Consider the following 20,316-nt stretch of genomic DNA (forward strand, 5'->3'; position numbering starts at 1 on the left):
ATCCAAGCACTTTTTAAATGTCTCAATCGTTTTGAGAGAGCTGTAGAAGGAGGCCTAACGCTGCTTTCTTCAGCAGCAGCCTGACTGTACAACACAGATTGGGCAGTTAATTAGCTCAAAAAGCTCTGAAGTGGGACTCCCAAAGCCCCTGTGGGATGTCAGGTGTGTTCTAGCAGTGATAACAAGTTGTTATCAGCCCAGCTCGCTCTGTGATTGTGAAAGAGATTCACGAAACAGCTGTTTAGGTGTTTGCAGCTCGGGATCCTTGGCACAACCTGTGCGGTTTTGGGGCTTACACAGCTCCTGGTGAGCACATAACTGCTGCTGGAAGAATGTTCCTGCTGCCAAAGGCACGGGGGGGATGAAAATTCCAAAGTGAAATCTTCATTTCACGTTTGTCTAATGGAAAATTAATTAGCATTTTTCTTTCTAGAAAATAAAGTTACATGTTAACTCATTATGACAAACTGCAACACAAATTGATTTTAATTAGGACATGAATATTTTAAGATTCATTTGCTGGATAGATCAACATTTCAAAGTAAAACCAGAAGTGCTGAACATCTGAGCAAAAATAAAATAGTTTTCTTAAGAGGATAATTAGACCTGCTTATGCTTTGAAATCCGGCTAACGTTTCACATAAAATGGACAAATTCACTGAAATACGTTCATTTTAATAAATTAATTGGTGGAATGTTTAGTTGACTATACAGCACAGGAAAAAAAAAATCAATCCCACGGTTATACTTAATCTATGTTTAATGATTTTGGGTAACTGCTGCCTGCAATCCCAACTTACTGAAAAGCAGGTCATTGAAAGTGTCATTCAATTTTGGCAGGGATGGTGACTTCACAGGGACAGTGGCTGCTACAAATCACTTCTTTTAAATACCTGTGTAGAAAATATCCTCTGCAGTACGCGGTGCAGTGCGAGTGCAGAAGGCTCAGTGATTCTCTGGGTATTTTCAGGGTGAAAATGAAACCTGGAGTTCAGTGTGGAACTTTCAAAGGTACAGAAAGGTGATGGGCATTTGGGGGAGCTGAAGTTCCCCTTCAGCTGTGAAAATGAACTCTCTTCTCTGCCTCACTGCAAACTTTCCTGTCTCCTGCCCGTGTGCTATTTAGTTTTAGCTATTCCCAGACAGGTCCTGCACGGTGTCAGTGAGGTTTTGTGCACAACTGGGTGTTTGGGATTGTCCCCCTGAGCTGGCCTTTTCCTCCACGGGTACCTGCTGCAAAGATCACACGAAGCTGCTCTCAACGCTCAGCTGAGGACGGGCTGAGCAGCAGGAAAAATGGAGCCATTGGGTGCTGCTGAATTTCCAGCAGGTCTCATTCCAGTCATTTCTAGCCAGGGTGAGGTGTCTCATTTCAGTCATCTCTAGCCAGGGTGAGGTGTCTCATTTCAGTCATCTCTAGCCAGGGTGGCAGACCTGGTTTATTGATGAAACCGGGAGCGCGTTGTATTTACAAGAGGGTGACTGAGGCCCGGTTTGATCTTCCCTCTGAAGTTAAGATTTCCTTGGGCTCTAAACTGCTGAAACAAGGGGAAAAGGCAGGGGCCGTGGGACGGGGCTGGCAGCATTCCCTCAGGAAGGGAGGTGGCCCTGGGGTGGTACCTTGGTTGCAGAGAGGGCCGGAGAATCCGGGCAGGCAGTCGCAGTGTCCGGACACGTGGTGACAGGGACCATTGCTGTGCACGCACTGGGGACACGGCTGGCTGCAGTGGTGGCCGTAAAACCCCGGGGGGCAGACTGAAAACACAACAAAGCGAGCTGTCACGGGTTATCCAACGTTTTCTCATCACTGAGAGATCCAGAATTCTCCGTCTGTCTTAATCTCAAACCAGTATTTGTTAATTTATCCACCACAGTTTTGTGGACAGCTGAAATGATGGAGCCTGGTGGATTGTTCCATGTCTAATAAAGTGCAGGCTCCAGGTAAAACTGGCTATTTAATACCACAGAGGAGTTCTCAGCAGCCTCTCTCTCTCTCTTGGGACACTCATTTGAGCCTCTCTCACCTGAACTCTTTGACAAAACAAGAATTCAAGATGTTTGAGACCTCACAGTCCGCTGCAGATATGGTTAACAACACACCTTCCAAAGATCTTAGGATAGGTAGGAAAAGAAACACAGACAACAGAAACTCAGAAGGAAATGGAAATTGAGTCAAGAAATCAGAGAAGGTGTATTAGGAAACAATATTTTATGTCAAAACAGCTATGCCAAAAGCTGTCTGGTGCAATGCTGCGCGAAGCTGGGGCAGTCATTTAAACGTTTCATGGCAGGAGCAACAGCCATCAAGTGATGAACAGAATCTATTAGTGGTAATTATGTAACACCAGACAGAATCACCTGGCTTGCATCAGTAATCACACCAGAGAGCTGAGTAAACTTGTCAATGAACTGTGTGCTTATTTTGCCTAAAACCTGGATTGAAATTATTACGGAATTTGTACATCAGGTGTAGAGTCAGGATTACGGCTCAGTATCTCTTCTGAAAGCAGATTTTTGCTTTAAGAGCATGTAGAGTGAAAAAGCATCCACTGTCCAAACACTCACTGCAATAGATAACACAAGGAAATGTTAAATTGCAGTAAGTGACAGTAAAAATAACTTTATATGTTTTTATTTTTACTCCTGCGATTCTCTGTTCTATAGTTCTGGCTCAGCGGTTACTAAATCATGTCTGTTCTATTTTTCCAGCAAATGAGAATTTTCTCTTGGACTGTATGTTCTCAGAGGGTGTCAGGCTCTTACCCCACTGCACATTTCCAGCTGGAGCTTAGCTGACAGGTTGCTTGATGATGCAGTAGCTATAAAACAACCTGGATCATTCCTGGAGACATTTCTGCAGGCTTAAGAGCACTAAACCATCCCAGTGTCTCATGTAATCCTGATTACACAGACAGAACAACTTGGCTGAGTATCATCTTCAGTATCATCCTCAGCTCTGCCTTGTATAGCCTCAATTCTGTTGCTAAATGATTTTCTAAGAGAAAAATGTGGATGATTTTGAGAACAAGCTTAGCAAGGCCTCCTGTTCACCAGGCACTCTTGATCTGAATCCCACAGAAGAGGTGGAAACAAGCTGAATTCCCAGGCCATACACCCACAGAGGCAACAGCAGAAACATCCACAGGATCCCTCTGCTGTCACCCCAGTGGGGGAAAAAAAAATTCCTCCCCATCCTATCCTTAAACAAAGATCCTCAGGGAGCAGCCTGACCGCAAACTGGGCACAAGGTTTGCTCTTGCAGCCTGCGTGCCAACAGCTGATAGAACTAAGCTGGGGCTTTTTCATCTCAGAAAGGTCAGAAACTATTAACTTCTGGAAGTTTTGCACTCTTTAAGGTTTGGAATTTGTAAAACATTTTCTTCCTCATCTCCCTGAAGCTCTGAGCACCACGTTTTGGCCTTGGAGAGGGGTTTTACAGCTACACAGATATGCTGAAGCACCTGGAAATGGGGGTTTATAATGGAAATGCTTATAGGCCATTAACTACAGCAGTGCTAGAGGTCACTGTTATAATGGCTTTAAATAAAAACTGTCAGCAGCAAATTATTTTTAGAGATGAGTATGTTCTAGTGTCAAGTGTAACTGGTGAAATCAAAGGGGATGTATGAACTGGGCATGCAGAATGTCTTACAGGGAGAAGGAGAAGAAGAAGAAGAAGAAGAAGAAGAAGAAGAAGAAGAAGAAGAAGAAGAAGAAGAAGAAGAAATGCTGAGCAGAAAAGACAAATCCACTCCTTGTTTACCTGGGAATATGGCTGGTGTAGTTTGTAGTGAATTAGGGTCCCTATGGGGCAAATGCAGCTTCCCAGACAAAGCAAATGAGAGGATTTTTATCTGCTTGGTGCATTTTAATATGTAGCAGCAGAGCATCAAACAGGAGCTATTTCAGGCTGCTGTGTTTCCTTTTCTGGCATATAAGAAAACATTGCTTTGTTATTTGGATGCCGGCGCTCATCCACTTGTCATTATGTGATGGGTGGTGGCTGACTCTGTTTAATGGGTCTGACTTCACTGCAAACCTGTGTCCTGCCAGCTCTGGTTTGTAAAGGTGCTGCTCCTCCTTTCAGGTCACCTGTGACCTCCAGGTACAGATCAGAAGATACACAAGGCACGGCTCAGTGCAGGAGAGCCTTGCCTTCTTGCTGAAGGAGCATTTTCCAGGCTCCTCTGCCCTTAGGAAGTCATGAGCTAAAGCAGCTGGTGTCATAAAAACATTTCTCCCTTGCCTTGCTTCTGCCAGCTATGGAAAATTGCGGATAAGCAATTGGTTTTCAATCTTACTTCTCTGGCACAAGGGTCCTCTGTAGCCCGGGGCACAGTCACAGGTTCCATCCTCAGGGGAGCAGGATCCCCCGTTCTCACAGCTGCAGGAGATGGAGCAGTTGGGTCCCCAGCGGCCCTGGGAGCAGATGTTGTCACAGTGGATGCCTAGGGACATAAAGCCACACGTCAGGCTTCCCACAACTTTTACTCAGCTCATTGATCAAAGAAATGCTTGGCTGGACTGATGCCTCACAGTCCCTCAGAGCCAGCGAGGGAGGCTGGGAAGGAAACAGCTCCTCTTTTATCTGCTTAATAAAGTGAAAATTAAGAAAATGCCAGAGAGGTGAATTCTGTAGGTGTTAGTGGGTGCCTGTTCCGTCCTCAGCACCATGAAAGGAACTCTGCATGTCATCCAAGAGATGAAGGTCAGGAATTGCTTTAAAGTCACAAAATAGCTCAAATAACCGGTCTGGAAATAGGCAGTTGATTGAAGCCTGATTACTTACCTGTTGTGAATTGGAAGGCCATAAAAAGAAAAATCGGGATTTTGCAAAAACATGTTCAGTATTTGGATTCTTGAACACAAGGACATTCAGCTCTATTTTGTGCTCTGTTCCCTTCCTGGCTTAAACCCCCGTGCTCTGGTGTTTTGTGCACACACCCCACATCCACCCAGGGCTCCCCAGTTGTGTGTGAATGAACTGAGATCTGATCCAGCAAGTGGCCATATGTGAGCACAGGCTGAGCATTTGCATGTTAAATGGAGACTGAGACCTGCCAATCCAGCTCCCAGTGCTTCCCAGACTGCTTGTTTGATATTTATTATTATGAAGAGCAAAGCTTGGAAACACTGAAAGGAGCACAGAGCCAGGAAACTTAACACGAGGCTTCTGGCATGGTTTCAACTGGTTTTGTTTAAACTGGTGCCTTTTAAAAACAACCTTGTGCCATGGCTTGTCACATCTAAATGTGATTGAAGGAGCTGATCCTGCACAGCGCGTCTGAGAGGCTCTCACTCCACTGGGATAAGGCAATACCTGCAATTAGCAGGGTGATTTGCATGATCAAGGGCTCCTTGGATGGGTTTGCAGGCTCAGGAGCTAAGAGGGACATTGAGCAGTGCCAGCTGCAGGGAGTGGCACTGGCAGGAGCACAGATAACACGGCAAAAATGGAGCAGAAACTGGGCTGGAAATTTTCCTGAGAACAGGACCCCAGTGGGAGCCTGGCCCTGAGACTGGGGGGTACCCACACACCCCAGCTGGGCTTCCCACCCTGAGATGTTCTCTGTCATCCCCACCCTGAGATGTTCTCTATCATCCTCACACTGAGATGTTCTCTATCATCCCACCCTGAGATGTTCTCTATCATCCTCACACTGAGATGTTCTCTATCATCCCCACCTGAGATGTTCTCTATCATCCCAACCTGAGATGTTCTCTGTCATCCTCACACTGAGATGTTCTCTATCATCCTCACCCTGAGATGTTCTCTATCAACCCCACCCTGAGATGTTCTCTATCAACCCCACCCTGAGATGTTCTCTATCAACCCCACCCTGAGATGTTCTCTGTCATCCTCACACTGAGATGTTCTCTGTCATCCCCACCTGAGATGTTCTCTATCATCCCCACCCTGAGATGTTCTCTATCATCCTCACACTGAGATGTTCTCTATCATCCCCACCCTGAGATGTTCTCTATCATCCTCACACTGAGATGTTCTCTATCATCCCCACCCTGAGATGTTCTCTATCATCCTCACACTGAGATGTTCTCTATCATCCTCACACTGAGATGTTCTCTGTCATCCCCACCTGAGATGTTCTCTGTCATCCTCACACTGAGATGTTCTCTATCATCCCCACCCTGAGATGTTCTCTATCATCTCCAACCCTGAGATGTTCTCTATCATCTCCAACCCTGAGATGTTCTCTATCATCCCCACCCTGAGATGTTCTCTATCATCTCCAACCCTGAGATGTTCTCTGTCATCCCCACCTGAGATGTTCTCTATCATCTCCAACCCTGAGATGTTCTCTGTCATCCCCACCTGAGATGTTCTCTATCATCCCCCACCTGAGATGTTCTCTATCATCTCCAACCCTGAGATGTTCTCTATCATCCCCACCTGAGATGTTCTCTATCATCTCCAACCCTGAGATGTTCTCTATCATCCTCACCCTGAGATGTTCTCTGTCATCCCCACCCTGAGATGTTCTCTATTATCCTCACACTGAGATGTTCTCTATCATCCTTACCCTGAGATGTTCTCTATCACCCGTGCACACGTCCCACTGCACAATGGGGTCAGAGCAGCCCAGGGCTTGGATTAGTGTGGTGCTCTGCAGAAACACAATCCCAATCATTTCCTCCACCTCTGATAACTTCATCTGGATGCTTGAGGTAATGCATTGCATTTGGGGAGCTGTGATCTGTACCGCCACCAAACTTTGAGGATTATTAAATCAGCTAAAAGTCATTATAAACACACTTACAGTGCAGTTTCGAGTTGGTTTTATAAATCTCTGAAGTTAACGCAGTAAGAAATACTGCAGAGCCAAAATTTCCCTTTTCTGAAGATTAATCACACAATTATATTGTCCCTTCCTAGAAAATCTTAACCAAGTCTGGCAAAACTACGGTTTGAAATGTGATTTCTAGTAATACACGATCTTAGCTTTATTTATAAAGAGGCATGGGCCATTCTGTACAGCTTGATAAAAACCACATTAAAAAACAGTAAAAACTTAATACGAGCTCAATTCCTTCATATCCAAGTAAATAAATCTGGAAAAAAGGGACTGTGAAAAGAGACAAGGAACATTTGTATTAGTAAAATGAAGAAAAACAATTATTTTAAACGGTCTTCCCTGCTCCCTTTGAAATCAAATATATCCTTGGATTACTTAAACAAGTGCTTTGCGTGTGTATTTATGTATTGTACCCACAGTGCTCTGTAATTAAAAAGTCAGACAATAAATTGTTAAGAAATAAATGTGGTTTGTGTTTATAAATACATGTGTATGATCGTTTGTAGCCTCGAGCCTCAGTGTGAGCTCCCTGAACTGAAATTCAGACGCGAACACAGAAAATTGTGCATTTTTCCCCTGATTGCAGCATTAAAATTACAATCCTGTCACTGTGGACGGGCTATTTATAAACAGGGACCATTAAACAGCATTTTCTCGTCTCTTTTTGACAAAGTTTGGGGCAGAACGACACTGCCTCTGTTCTTGTGGAAGGTACCTGAATCAGAATGCCAGGGCTGCTCCCTGCAGCAGCAAAGTCCTTCCTTTGGTACGGAGCGATGAGGGATGTCTTCCCTCTCCTAACGAGGGCAAGGAGTCATTGTGGAGCTGATTGTTGTAGCAACATGGAAAAGGGGGAAAAGGAAACTTTCCAGAAGCCACTGCCACCCATCCCAGCCCTTATTTATTTGTACTTTTCCAGGAGACAACCGAGGTGGTGCCGCAATCAGGTTTTATTGCTTTTTATTACTCTACGTTAATTCTCATGGAAGACTTCTTTTTTGAAGGCTCCTACACGCATTGAATTGCAAATATAAATGAGAAGTTAAAATTGCATCTGGACGTGCAAGTTCAATGGAATTGTGCTGGAAAAAGCACTTTAATTTTACAATTCCCTAACCTGACAGCGTGTAAAGGGGGAGTCCATCCCTCCCAGCCGCTTCACAGTCAGTCAGTGAAGCAGCAAGATTCTGTAATGCAAAACTTTAATATTTATTTAGGAACTTGCTGATGAACATTTCTGATAAGCAATTAGTTTTCAATTTCCAGAAGTACAAAAACTGCTGAAGTTGACACACCTCTGTATTACCTCGTGTTACAACCACAGATTCCTGATCCATGAACAAAGTCCTGGCTTCACATGCACGGAGCAGAAATTAGAAAGACAACTATCAGAAGTCCTCAAAGCTGCAGGAAGCAGTTCTATACATAAACTCTATTGCCTGGATACCAGGGAATTATCTGCAAGCCCGAGGCTGTGGTTCACAATTGCAGGCACTGGTATAAAATGACACTTCTAAGACCCTTCTAAACAATGTTCTGGGGGTGAATTGTAAATGAAATCCACATAACTTCTCAAAAATTGGAGTCATCCACTGGACATGGGCAGAAGATCTGCAGCTTTGCAGCAAGGCAGAGCCCAGGTAAGAGCAGAGCCCACGGTGGCTTTAATTCAGTCTGTGAAACAGCAGCCACAAACTCTCCATGGCCCAGCAGGGATTTGGGGATTTCTGTAAACATTGGCTGTTCTCCAGTGGGATTCCCTTTGGGACTGAGACAGTCCCAGGAGTGGCTTCAGTCCCTTTCCCCACACCAACCTCCTTTGCACACAGGGTGGGGAGGAAAACCAGCCCCAAGGGCCTGAATTCCTGTGGAAAACACAAACTGGGCTGAACTGAGCCCACCAGAGCAGTGAGTGCACTGATGTGAGGGACAGCCACAGGGGAGACTGCTCCAAACTCCTGCCCCTCCAGGACAATTCCCTACCAGCTGCTGTCTGGGATGTGGGGAATATCTGGGGTAACTCAGCCCAGACTTGCCAAGGGGGAAGCCATTTGCTTGGGCAGGGATCTCCCAATGTGGAGCTGCAGATAACCCTGATAAAGGAAAGCAGCAGGGAGAGAGGAGGAGAATCACAGGGTCCCAGAATGGTTTGGGTGGGAAGGGGCCTTAAATCCCACCCAGTGCCACCCCAGCCATGGCAGGGACACCTCCCCCTGTCCCAGGCTGCTCCCAGCCCCAATGTCCAACCTGGCCTTGGGCACTGCCAGGGGTCCAGGGGCAGCCACAGCTTCTCTGCCAGGGCCTTCACCCTCCCGGGAACAATTCCTTCCCGATATCCCATCCAGCCCTGCCCCCTGGCAGAGGAAAGCTGCTGACAGAAACCCGTGTCTGTCTTACATGGAGCAGCTTCAAGTTTGATCAGATGAAGTCAGTCCTTGTATTCAAACTTACAAATCAAGCTGTGATGGATTAATCCATCATTAAGCATCAGGAAAAAGAGCAAGTAAAAGAAGAGGGAAAAAAATTCCCCAGGCCATACAACTGGGATGTGAGCCATCTACTGAAGAGCTCCTTCACAGGCTGCTTCCATTAATAATCTTCAGTGGCTTTAAGAAAGTTTGTCAAAGTAACGCAGATCTAGTGCTGCCCATAACTACATCACGCTGAAGGACTTTGGAGGATAAATTCCTGAAAGCCAGACATAAGCAGAATTCCCTTTTTTCCCTCTCCAGCTCCTGCAATTGCACTTGTGCTTGGGGATTACGTCTCTGGCTCTTAATAAAGCTGCCATTGTTTCTGTGCTGTGTCTCTGGATAGCTGGAAACTAATACTCCAAACACAATAAAAGAGCAAAACTGGATGGAATAAATGAGAACCAGTGGCCTGGTTTTGACCACTGCTATCCCCCTGACAGTAGCCTCTACAGCAGTGCCCAGCATCTAATTATTTTTCAGGGATGTAGGAATTTGATAAATTATAGGATGTAGTTCCCTTCCCCCCACATACTTTAATTTTATATCTACCAGTGTATAACTGTAATTATTTCTCTGAATAAGATCTTCAGCTTTTTTTTTTTTTTTCTTCCCTCAATAGTCCCAATCTAAAGACAGATGCAACATCAATTAGGAATGACAGGAATGATTTCAGCAGACATTTGAATCCAACACAAACACTGTGCTCTCCTCCACCTGTCTTTCAACATGACATGAAGTCATAATAATCTCTTATTTCTGGCATTTGAATAGCTTTGGAAAGAACTGCTTTTTATGCAAAAATAGGCACTGGATTTATGCAGGCGATGCCGTGGAGGCCTGAGGTTTGGTGAGTCAGGCTGGTGGCTGGAGTCTGGGGCAGGATGGACCCCAGGGAGGTTTGTGGCTGCTGAAGGGAGATGGGGAGTGCTGGTGGCTGGAGTCTGGGGCAGGATGGACCCCAGGGAGGTTTGTGGCTGCTGAAGGGAGATGGGGAGTGCTGGTGGCTGGAGTCTGGGGCAGGATGAACCCCAGGGAGGTTTGTACCTGCTGAAGGGAGATGGGGAGTGCTGGTGGCTGGAGTCTGGGGCAGGATGAACCCCAGGGAGGTTTGTGGCTGCTGAAGGGAGATGGGGAGTGCTGGTGGCTGGAGTCTGGGGCAGGATGGACCCCAGGGAGGTTTGTAGCTGCTGAAGGGAGATGGGGAGTGCTGGTGGCTGGAGTCTGGGGCAGGATGGACCCCAGGGAGGTTTGTACCTGCTGAAGGGAGATGGGGAGTGCTGGTGGCTGGAGTCTGGGGCAGGATGAACCCCAGGGAGGTTTGTGGCTGCTGAAGGGAGCCCAGAGCAGAGCAAACACCTCCAGAGGCTGCAGGGCTGGCTGTGGGCAGGGGTTGAAGGCAGTGGGAACAGGTCTGGGGTGTCTCAGGATGTCACCTCTGGAATGGGCTGTGCTGGTCTCTGTGCCACCTGCAGTGACCCCTCTGGCAGAATCCCCCACCCAGCCCAGGTGACCCTGGATGCTGCCCTGGCCCCCTGATTTCTGCATTTATTCCTGATAATGATTTCTATAACCACACAGTTTTCTTTAACCTTATTCTCCTGCCTTTCCCTGATGCTCTCATGGCTGTTACACTTCTGTTGTGCCTCTAAATTCTATTTAAATTCTATTTGAGATCAGGTCTATGTGCTTTCCTAAGCAGAGGCTCTTCTGCTGCTTCATTCTCTAAAAGACAACTCAGTCAGAACACAGGAAAGAACTGTCCAAGCTGTGGCTCAGCTGCTCAGAGGGGTATCACAGAGCACCAACAGGAGTTCAAAAAGAATTCTTGATGCTTTTCTATCCGTTTTTGGATCTTTATCCTTATCTGAGGCAAACCCTGAAGTATTTGACTCAGAGCCAGTCTGAAGCACCACAGCACAATTCCTGACAGCTCAGCATTTAAGAATGCTGAAGAATGAGAAAAATCAGTGTGGGGAGGGCAGCAGATAGAAGAAAACATAAAGGGATCTCTCATAAAATTAAATGGAAACATTAAGAATTGATGGCTGCTCATCTGGTCTGCAAATAAGCTATTTTTGTTTTTCTATAGTGAAACTACTCAGCAGAGGAAACAGCAGCCACACTCACATTATCTATCAACTTCTCTGCTGGTCTCAAATGCTTTTTTTCACTGATTTTTTTTGTCCCAAATTGGTGTCATGGAGCTCTTCCTTCTCTTGCTGAGCATCATTCACCAGTGGATTCAGAGGGGCAGCTCCTGAGTGCAACAGCCCATCAGTCTAAGTGAAAGCTCCATGATCTGGCCCTAAATAATGAAGAAGAAGCCCTTCCCCGCAGCCAGTGAAAAATTCTAAATCGTCCCTTCTCTCATCTGCGCAGGGGCGATTTATGCACCCATTAATGTAAGTGTTTTTCTGCAAGTAATACACTTAGAGCCTAATGCACCTCTGTGGAGCTCTAATCCTACCCCTATTTTCAATTATCTGGAGAAATCTCCAGGTATGAATCACCCAACGCGGGGAATTTATGCAATAAAAGCTTTGGAGGCAAGAGATGTACCTCACAAGAAATTAGCCAAGTCAAAATGTTTGCTGAGATCCAGGAGGATGTGGTTCCCTTTGCTGCAGGCTTTTCTCCACCCTTGCAGGAGAGGAGTTGCCCTGAGCAGACAGGGCAGACCTGCAGGAAACGGGGCTAAAAGGGGTCAAGCCCTGCACAGCCCTGCTCCATCTTTAGAGCTTGCCTGTTTCTCAAATGCTGGGAAGAGTTTCAGGCCAGGAGGGAAGAGAAAGCTGGGAAAGATCCAAGCAGAGCATCAGCAGGCAAACAGGAGGAACTGGTAACGGGGAAAACCTGGATTGTTTTCCTGCTGGAAATGTTCAAGCTCCTGAACGAAACCATGAGTGAAGGAGACCTGAGAAGAGCTGGAGCACAGCCAAAGCCTTGTGTGGTCACTGATAGTGAAATTCCACCACTTCCTTGGTGTGGAAGGGGCAGGAAGCTGTTTAAAACACTTTTCACAGCAAACTCCTTCACGAACAACATAATGTATCACAGAACTGTGGAATGGTTTGTGCTGGAAGAGACATTGAAGATGGGGCAGGGACAGGTCCCACTGTCCCAGGCTGCTCCAAGCCCTGTCCAGGGACACTTCCAGGGATCCAGGAGCAGCCAGAGCTCCTCTGTGCCAGGGCCTCACCCTCGCAGGCAGGGCAGTATAAAGAATATTTCTGCTTTTTCTAACATCCAGTCTAACCCTGCTCTCTGACACTGTGAAGCCATTCCCCCTGACCTGTCACTGCCTGCTCTTGTAAGTAGTCTCTCTCCACTATATAAATCTATAAATCTATGCACACACACCTCATTTTAGCTTGCAGGCTGTTTGCTGAGCGCTCTTCCCTCTCCTCCTTTCACACCCAGCACGCCAACAAGCCAGGATTTAGTCTGCTGAAATGTGCACAAATAATTTTTCCCCCGCTTCTCGCCCACGTTTATTTATAGGTGACTATTGTACACACAGCCAGGCTTATATATAGAATGTCTCCATATTAAAATGGAAAAGGGTTGGGTACCTCTAGCATCAAGTCTCGTGGTTTTAGAGCCCTTTAAATCAGCATCACCCAGGATGCCACCCAAGCCCCATCTTCCCTCAGAAATTTAAAAGCTGCCCTTTATTAAGCAAAATTAAACCCCCAAATAAATACAAAGATGAAGAGACCCTGTGTATCTTCTGTGTTTATGAGATTGTTACTGCAGTGATTTGCATCCACGCTGAAGTTTTGCAGTAGCCTTACTGCAGCTGCTAATTATAGTCTGAGGGTCTGATCCAACTCCCACTGAAGGAGTGGCAAAAATCCAACCGATTTCACCAAAGGTGAAATATATACAAAATCTGGCACAGGACAAACACAACTAAAGCTCGCTCAGATGAAAATCAGGAGCCCCCCCAGGTACCTGCCAAGGAAGACACAGGCATAATTAATGTCAGGACATCAATGAAATCTTTGATATAGCTTCCTAATTCATATTTTTGAAAATTTGCCCTGTACCAGCAGGAACCATCCTTAAAGGTTCCTGTCAAAGAGAGAATTTTTAAGCACTGCCTGACATTAAAATCTTATCAACTCACTTGAAATTAAGTCAATGAAAAATTAAAGCTAATTTCTAATAAGCTTATCTTACATTCATAGACTAAAGGGCACTTGTGGAATCCGGAGAGTAAGCACACCTTTCATCTGGAAAGGATTTTCACACTGGAAAGGCAGAGACCAGGAGAGAGGCTAAAATGCATCATTTCAGACTGACTCTAGAAATTTTTAGCTTTCCTGTCCATTTAAAGCTAATGTAAGGATACAGAATAATCACAGAAATAAATTATTAATTTAAAAATCTGGGATAAGACTGCCAGAAGTGATAAATGCAAAATCTGGTGTAGATAATGGGATAAGACATCTAGGAAATGCATGTTTAATAGGCACTTACTATTGCTCTATCCTGGTATTTTAGGCTCTGCCTTACAAACCCATGGTATGAAACAATCTGATGGGAGAAAAAAAACCTCAACCCATGACATTGTGAATTCTAAACCACTCTGGATCTTTAACTAAAAAGCTGCAAGTGCATGAAACAAATCCTATTTTTTTTTCTGGTTTTAAATAGGCACGGAAAACCAGCTCCCAGTTTTATCACCACACAGGTGAGGTTGATCTGCTAATGACCAGGGAATTATTTAGGCTTCAACCCAGTGGAGCTGAGGACAGGATCTGGCCCTAAGATTATAAATTGGATACAGCTGCAAGGGAAGAAAAGCCAAATTAGTACAAACAAAATGCATTTTATGGAAAGGGTGGTTTGGTTTTTTTTTTTTTTCCTTCAAGGATTTTTCACCTCCTTGCAAAGTACTCAGAGAAAAGTGAAGTTAAAAATACCTTAGAGCTCCCCATCAAAGTGGTCACTGTCGCTTTAAAATTCATAAAGGCCTTCCCTTGAGTAACAGCCTTATCAGTTTTCCTGAATTAATGCGTCCACAGGAGGCAAGAGCCATGTTCCTGGGCTGAGTGACAGCGCAGGCGGCACTGCCAGCCTGCAAATGCTCCCTGGCCTCGGAGCTCCCGCTCCGTGCCCGGGGCTGACCCCATCCCTCCCCAGCCCACCCGTGGCAATCCTGCAGCTCTGCACAGCAGGACACAGCCAGGGCGTGTGTGGCTGCAGTGTGGGAAAGTTCTCGGGGCTGTGAAGGACAGCGGAATCTCTGTTCTGATTTCCTGCCCAGCAGCACAGAGGGACGCTGCTCTCGGGAGCCGGGAACGAAGCCCCAAGGTGTGAAGCACCAAGGTCATGAAATGACAAGATGTTCCTCAGCAGAGTGCATCGTTTGATACCTGTGTTTGCCATCCCCATTAATTAAGGAAAATCTATATGGGCTTCTTTTATGATTAACTATGGGATGCACACTTTTATGTTTTCCATCTCATCTCTACAGCGCCGGGCTGATTTTCCCCCCCACATCTTTGGGATGTTAAAATCCAGCGGATAAACTTTGGCTTTGGATACTGAGAGAAGCCTCAGGGTACCCCAGCTCGGTGGGGAGCTGAGATACCATCACCACGGCAGCTCTGCAAAACCAGAGCACCAGACGAGAAAAAAGGCAGAACAAGATGCAGATAAGACAGCATTTCAGATTAAAGGAATCCAGATAAACAGGATTTTAACTGACCTTAGCATTTAGAGGAGTGGAATATATCCCCCTGCAGATCACTCCCCATTTAATCCCAGTGTGGGAGCTGAAAGGAACAAAGCACACCCTGCCACAATTAACCTGGAGCACATTGGCTCAGCCCAGGGAGCAGCAGAGATCAGCGTGAGGCAGCCAGGCTGTGGCTTTCCTTCTGTCATCAGTCTGGGAGAAGGAAAATGGATGGATTTGGGTCCTGGGGGCAGGAGGGGCAATACCTGGGTCTGTCTTCCCAGGGAGTCTTACCTGGCTCTGATCAAGCACCTCCAGAAATCAGAGGACAGGCAAGCAGCTCTAATTTAATTGAGGGATCACTGAGGGAAGCAGCTAAAGGCTGCACAGTTCTCACCAGCTGCAATCTGTGATGAAGCCATTTCTGGTACAAAACCCGCTGCCAGCAGCTGCCTGAGGTGGGACCAAGCTGAGGGGGTTTGAAGTTCATCCTGCATCCCCACAGGGCTCGGCTGGAGCTGTCACCTCCAGAGCACAGCTTTACACCTGGCACAGGAGCACGCTCATCCTGCTCACCCAGCCAGGCCACCAGGGCAGCTGGTCCTCTCCTGCCCACTTTCAGGTGACGTAGTAATTAAAATAAACCTAAGTGAAATTTATAACCTTGTCACTGGCACTTGAGCATCCAGGAGAGGAGACTCATCCTGCTTCACCAGGACTTGTTTGCTTGCAAAGGGCTTCCAGGAGCTGCTCTACCACACAGCATTTCTGTGTTTCCATTCCCTCTGTGGGTTCAGTGTGTGCAGGACTCCTAATTAACCAAATGTAATTAGCACTGAGCGTTTTCACTTCAACCTGAGTGTACTTAAAGTAACACCTCTCCCACAAATCCCTGGTGTGATGGAGCTCGAAGGGACCTGTGCACACAGAGCTGCAAGCACAGACGTGTCTGTACCTCAAATGCAGAGCAAAGGTGGAGAAAGATCCTTATTAATCCTTAAAAACCAGCCTGAGCAATCAAGATTTGATCTTTTGAGAGCAAGACTTTCCCTTTTTAAGCCAGCACTAGATATGAGCACGTCTTGTTTGCGTTTCCAGGGTACATTTCTGTTTGTAGACATGAGGTTACACGTGCCCAAGCTGGAGAGCTCCATCCAGTGCAAGGCTGAGCCCTCAGTGTCATCACTGCATCCCACATTTCCTTCCTGCAGGGGGAAATGCAGCTCTGCACGGCATCAGCGGGTCACAGATCTGATTTTGGCCAACATTTCAGCAAGTTTCCCTTTGATTTTACCACATGAGAGCGTTTTCCCAACGCTTCTGTTCCTGCTGCGCTATCTCCAAGGCCATTGGTGACACCACGTGCCCGAGTACTTGGCTGGGTGGTTTGCACAGTAACACCAGGTACAGGTGAGCAACAAATCTAAGGAACAAACCCTTGACTTTGCCCATCAGACGCGGATCTAAGTGATCAGCTCCTGCTGGGAGGCCTGACAACACGTATGTGGAAAGAAAAGCCGTAGGGACTCACCATTTGTTGATATCTCTCAACCAGCCTGAAAACACAATTGACAACTGCATAGAAACAAATGCTGGGGTTCAGTCACTTCCCTGCCTGCTCTAGGACACACCATCTACACGAGAGCCACGTCCAGAGCTGCTCCAGCTCCTGCCTCTGGCTGCACACGTGCAATCTGTGAATTGTGGGAATATTCTCCGTGCATTCCCCGCGGAGCCCGACGGGAAGGGGATGTGCACGGCCCGGAGAGCAGCCTGTGGCCTCTGGGCTTATTTACGCACCCAGCTGGTTTGCACAGCTTTGTGATCTCCTGGTACGGGTGTGGGGATCTCTTCATCATCCTCCCATCTGCCAGGGACACTCAGCTCCTGAAAAATTACCTTCCCAAGGCTGGTATCCACAGAAGGTCGTTGTCCTGAATAACAGTCTTGGGTGGCAGTCATGACATAATAGAAGGATGGCAGAGTGCCATCCTGACATCGCCTGCTGCTCTGCACAGGACTTTTTCCTTCTTTTGCCAGTCCTCCTCCATGCTCTTACCATCCATCAGTCCCTGAAGGTTTATATCAGTAACATCCTGAAACCACTTTGGAGAAAATGGGTTCAATCTTCCCCTTGATCTTTACATAAAACACAGACATCAAGAGGGAGTCCCACGTCTGGGATGAACATATAGAATATGCTGTTTCAGATGAAGTTTTGTGGCTATTAGGATCAGAAAGCCACGTGAATTCTCTGTCTGGTGTGAGTGGGCAGGAGAACCTTCAGAAGTTCCACAGTCCTGAACTTTTCTGATCTTTTTCAGGCCATGCCTAATTAGTACCAAAATCAGAAAGCAAAAATTTCAGCCTGAATAATTTATCCCCTCGTATTAATAAAATGCACTGCAATACACATCATGGCCCAGTTTACAACAACTGCAGATAAGATTAATCTTTCACTGATGCCATACTCCTTAAGATGAAAACATAATTATCTAGCTGACGAGTTTCTTAAATTACATACTTTCAACCCGGTGTGAGCAGAATTTATCCTTGTGTCTGGTGCCAAGCCAAGTGGAAAAAACATTGGAACAGAATTGACAAAACACGTGTTGGTTCTGTCTATCAACATTTCCACCTTACAGGGCCCTGTCAACATTTCAACTCCAGCCTGGTTTCAAACATGGATATAATATTTTCCTCCCTGAAATGTGATCCTGAAGAGAAGAATTCCAGAACTGCAGGAGCACAATGATGGACAAAGTGCTTCGGCTGCAGCAAATCCCCCCCAGGTTAATACAGACTTACCTTGCCCAATACGGAAATTAAAAGAAGGACATCAGAAATCATTCTTACCTTTAGTGAATTAGTATCTGCATTTGATGCCCATTTCCAGATGGGCATGGGAATAAGCACAAAGTGTTTGCTGCAAATGCCTTTGAGAAAAAGCCACACCTCCAGTTTGCATTGCCTGCAAAGGTCAGTCCCTGCAGCTTCCTCTGGAATGCTACATCCAGAAGATGTGCAATAAACTTTTACAGTAGGTGTATAAAAATAGCTCTCTTCGAATTAACTGTACTTTTAAAAGCCATTTTTTTCCCTCGGAGAAGCTCACAGTGACTACAGGAAAATCCACCAGCTGTTTCTCTGCTGATCATCAATAATGAAAACAGCAGAGTTTTAAAGCCTGATAGATGGATCTATTGATGGCAAGGAGGCTCAGAGACAGGGAAATGCAGCCCAGGCAGTGAGGAAGGCAAGAGAATGAAGGAGGGGATGCAAGTGAGCTTATAAAATGGATTTTCTTGGGGGTAAAATGTTCTTTTCAGGGATACCTGCCCAGTATCTTTGAAAAGCAGCTTTGTTGTACACAAGATGTAGAACTTAGTATTTTTATCTTTTATTTAATTATTTAAGGATTATTCCCATTGTATGTTTTAGGCATAATTTCACTGCTTTTGCTTCACGCCCCTGGGAGCTGGGCTGCTGTGGGATGTCCTCTCCATCAGAAACAGAAGGCAAGCGTTGGTTCAAGGCATAAATCAAAGGTGACAGTATCCCAAATGTTGGCTGCCTGACCAGCCTGCCTTGCTCCATGCATCCTTCCAACTAGCACTTGTTTGAAAAAGGATTAAATTTTCCAAATGACCTGCTGTTAATATAACTGCATTTTGACTGTCGGTGCTACTGGTGGTTCTGCAGTATATGGAACACAACTTTATTTCCACTCAGGGCCTCAGCAGAGAGCACAGAGAGATTAACCAGCATTTTAGGCAGCAAAGTGTGAAATGGTTGGGTCAATAACTTGCCCCCTACTGCTGTCAAAAGCTGGCAAAGAGCATATCAGTGTGGAGTCAAGTGCAGGTCTAATTGTACTGGGAACTCCAGCCCGGACTCTCCAGCTTCACTGAATATTCCTCTCTGTTGCAGTGTATTCACAAGAGCTCTGTCAAACCAGCATTAATCTGCTCTCTGCAACCACCCTGTGACAAGAACCATTGGAGAATGGGAAAAACCTGAGTTTTGTACGATGGAGCAGCTGTAATGACTGACCAGAAATGCCCAGGTATGATGGTCCCGGGATTCACAACTACAGCCCTGTGGAAAGGGCAGTTCAAGGAGAAAAACTCTGCAGGATTATGGATGATCTGCATCCCTCCTGAGGATGCTTTTACAGAAGGCTAACATCTGGTTTGGAGCCACCTTCAACGCATCTGAATACAAATTTAATGAATGCCAATTATTGTCACCACCACGAGTCATTTAAATACGGGCAAGTTCAGCTGATCTTGTCTCAATCTATTATTTAGAAGTCTGCAGTCACAATTCCGGGGTTATAACTGATGGAACACCAAAGCAAAACAAACCAACAAAACCCCCCAAATCAACCAAAGCCTGAGGTTTACAGAGGTAATTGCTGATTTTACCTGTCCAGCCTGCGAGGCAGCAGCAGTAGCCGGTGACGGGATCACACCCATCCGCGTGGTTACAGTCACAACGCTCGCTGCAATTAAGGCCATATGTTCCATCCTTCAGAAATATAAATTAAAAAAAAAAAAAAAGCCTCTCAGTGATCAGCTTTTTGTTCTGAAATGTGCAAAAATCATCTGTCACGTCCCTCTTAATGCTGAGTCGCATTTTTTAAATTAACAAACAGAGAAGACAGAAACTCGGTGCCTGCCTGATGTTTCTATACAGAACCAAATGAGGAATCACTTTAAAAAATGACATCCAAGGAAATGCAGATAACACAGCAATAGCTCTGATAAAATACAATGCACAGCATAATACATCCAGTTGACTGCTAGAACCCCAATCTGTTATTTACACTTCATTTCCTTCAGACATCACAGACAAATGGAGATCCTGCCCTGCTCTCTGTTCAGCAGAGCTCTGGGGACTGTGCTTTACAGGGGGTGTAAGAGCACCCCGAATTGCTGCTGGCACTCACAGGACAGGGCTGGTCACAGAAGTCCCCCTGCCATCCCGGGGAGCAGAGGCAGAAGCCATCGGCCGGCCTGCAGGACGCTCCATTGCTGCAGGAACACGTCTGGTTACAGTTCAGGCCCCAGCTCCCGCTGGAACACGGGAGAGAGCAATCCACTCCTTGCCACCCTAAGGAAACGGGAGACAAACAGCAGCTGGGGTCTTTTCATGACAACAGCAAGACAGGCAGCTGGCAAGCTGCAGCTCTTTCTTTCTCGGTGTAAATCAAGATTAACTCGGGGTCAAAGAGTGACCCATTCATTGTGACCTCCCAGCTCCACATCCCAGCATCTCTGCACACAGATGGAGGTATCACTGGCTTGGCTGTAACCAGATTTAGGTGTCTGATGCCTTT

The 20,316-nt window shown here is 46.1% G+C and overlaps 1 protein-coding gene across 9 annotated transcripts in view; it reads right to left on the minus strand.

The window, feature by feature from the left end:
• Nucleotides 1–20,316, minus strand: part of MEGF11 (multiple EGF like domains 11) — a 261,527-nt gene that overhangs the window by 36,085 nt on the left and 205,126 nt on the right. For all 9 annotated transcript variants that reach the window (XR_009208315.1, XR_009208314.1, XM_040077847.2 and 6 more), the window contains 4 exons: nt 19,927–20,090; nt 19,403–19,505; nt 4,302–4,448; nt 1,621–1,755 (listed from right to left, as the gene is read on the minus strand). Coding sequence is in view for 7 of the 9 variants with exons in the window: in XM_040077847.2 (XP_039933781.1) it covers nt 1,621–1,755; nt 4,302–4,448; nt 19,403–19,505; nt 19,927–20,090 (549 nt within the window). In the remaining 2 variants the exon portion in view is untranslated. The remainder of the gene's footprint in view (nt 1–1,620; nt 1,756–4,301; nt 4,449–19,402; nt 19,506–19,926; nt 20,091–20,316) is intronic.

The sequence above is a fragment of the Hirundo rustica genome, chromosome 13, assembly GCF_015227805.2.
Source record: "Hirundo rustica isolate bHirRus1 chromosome 13, bHirRus1.pri.v3, whole genome shotgun sequence".
NCBI lineage: Eukaryota > Metazoa > Chordata > Aves > Passeriformes > Hirundinidae > Hirundo > Hirundo rustica.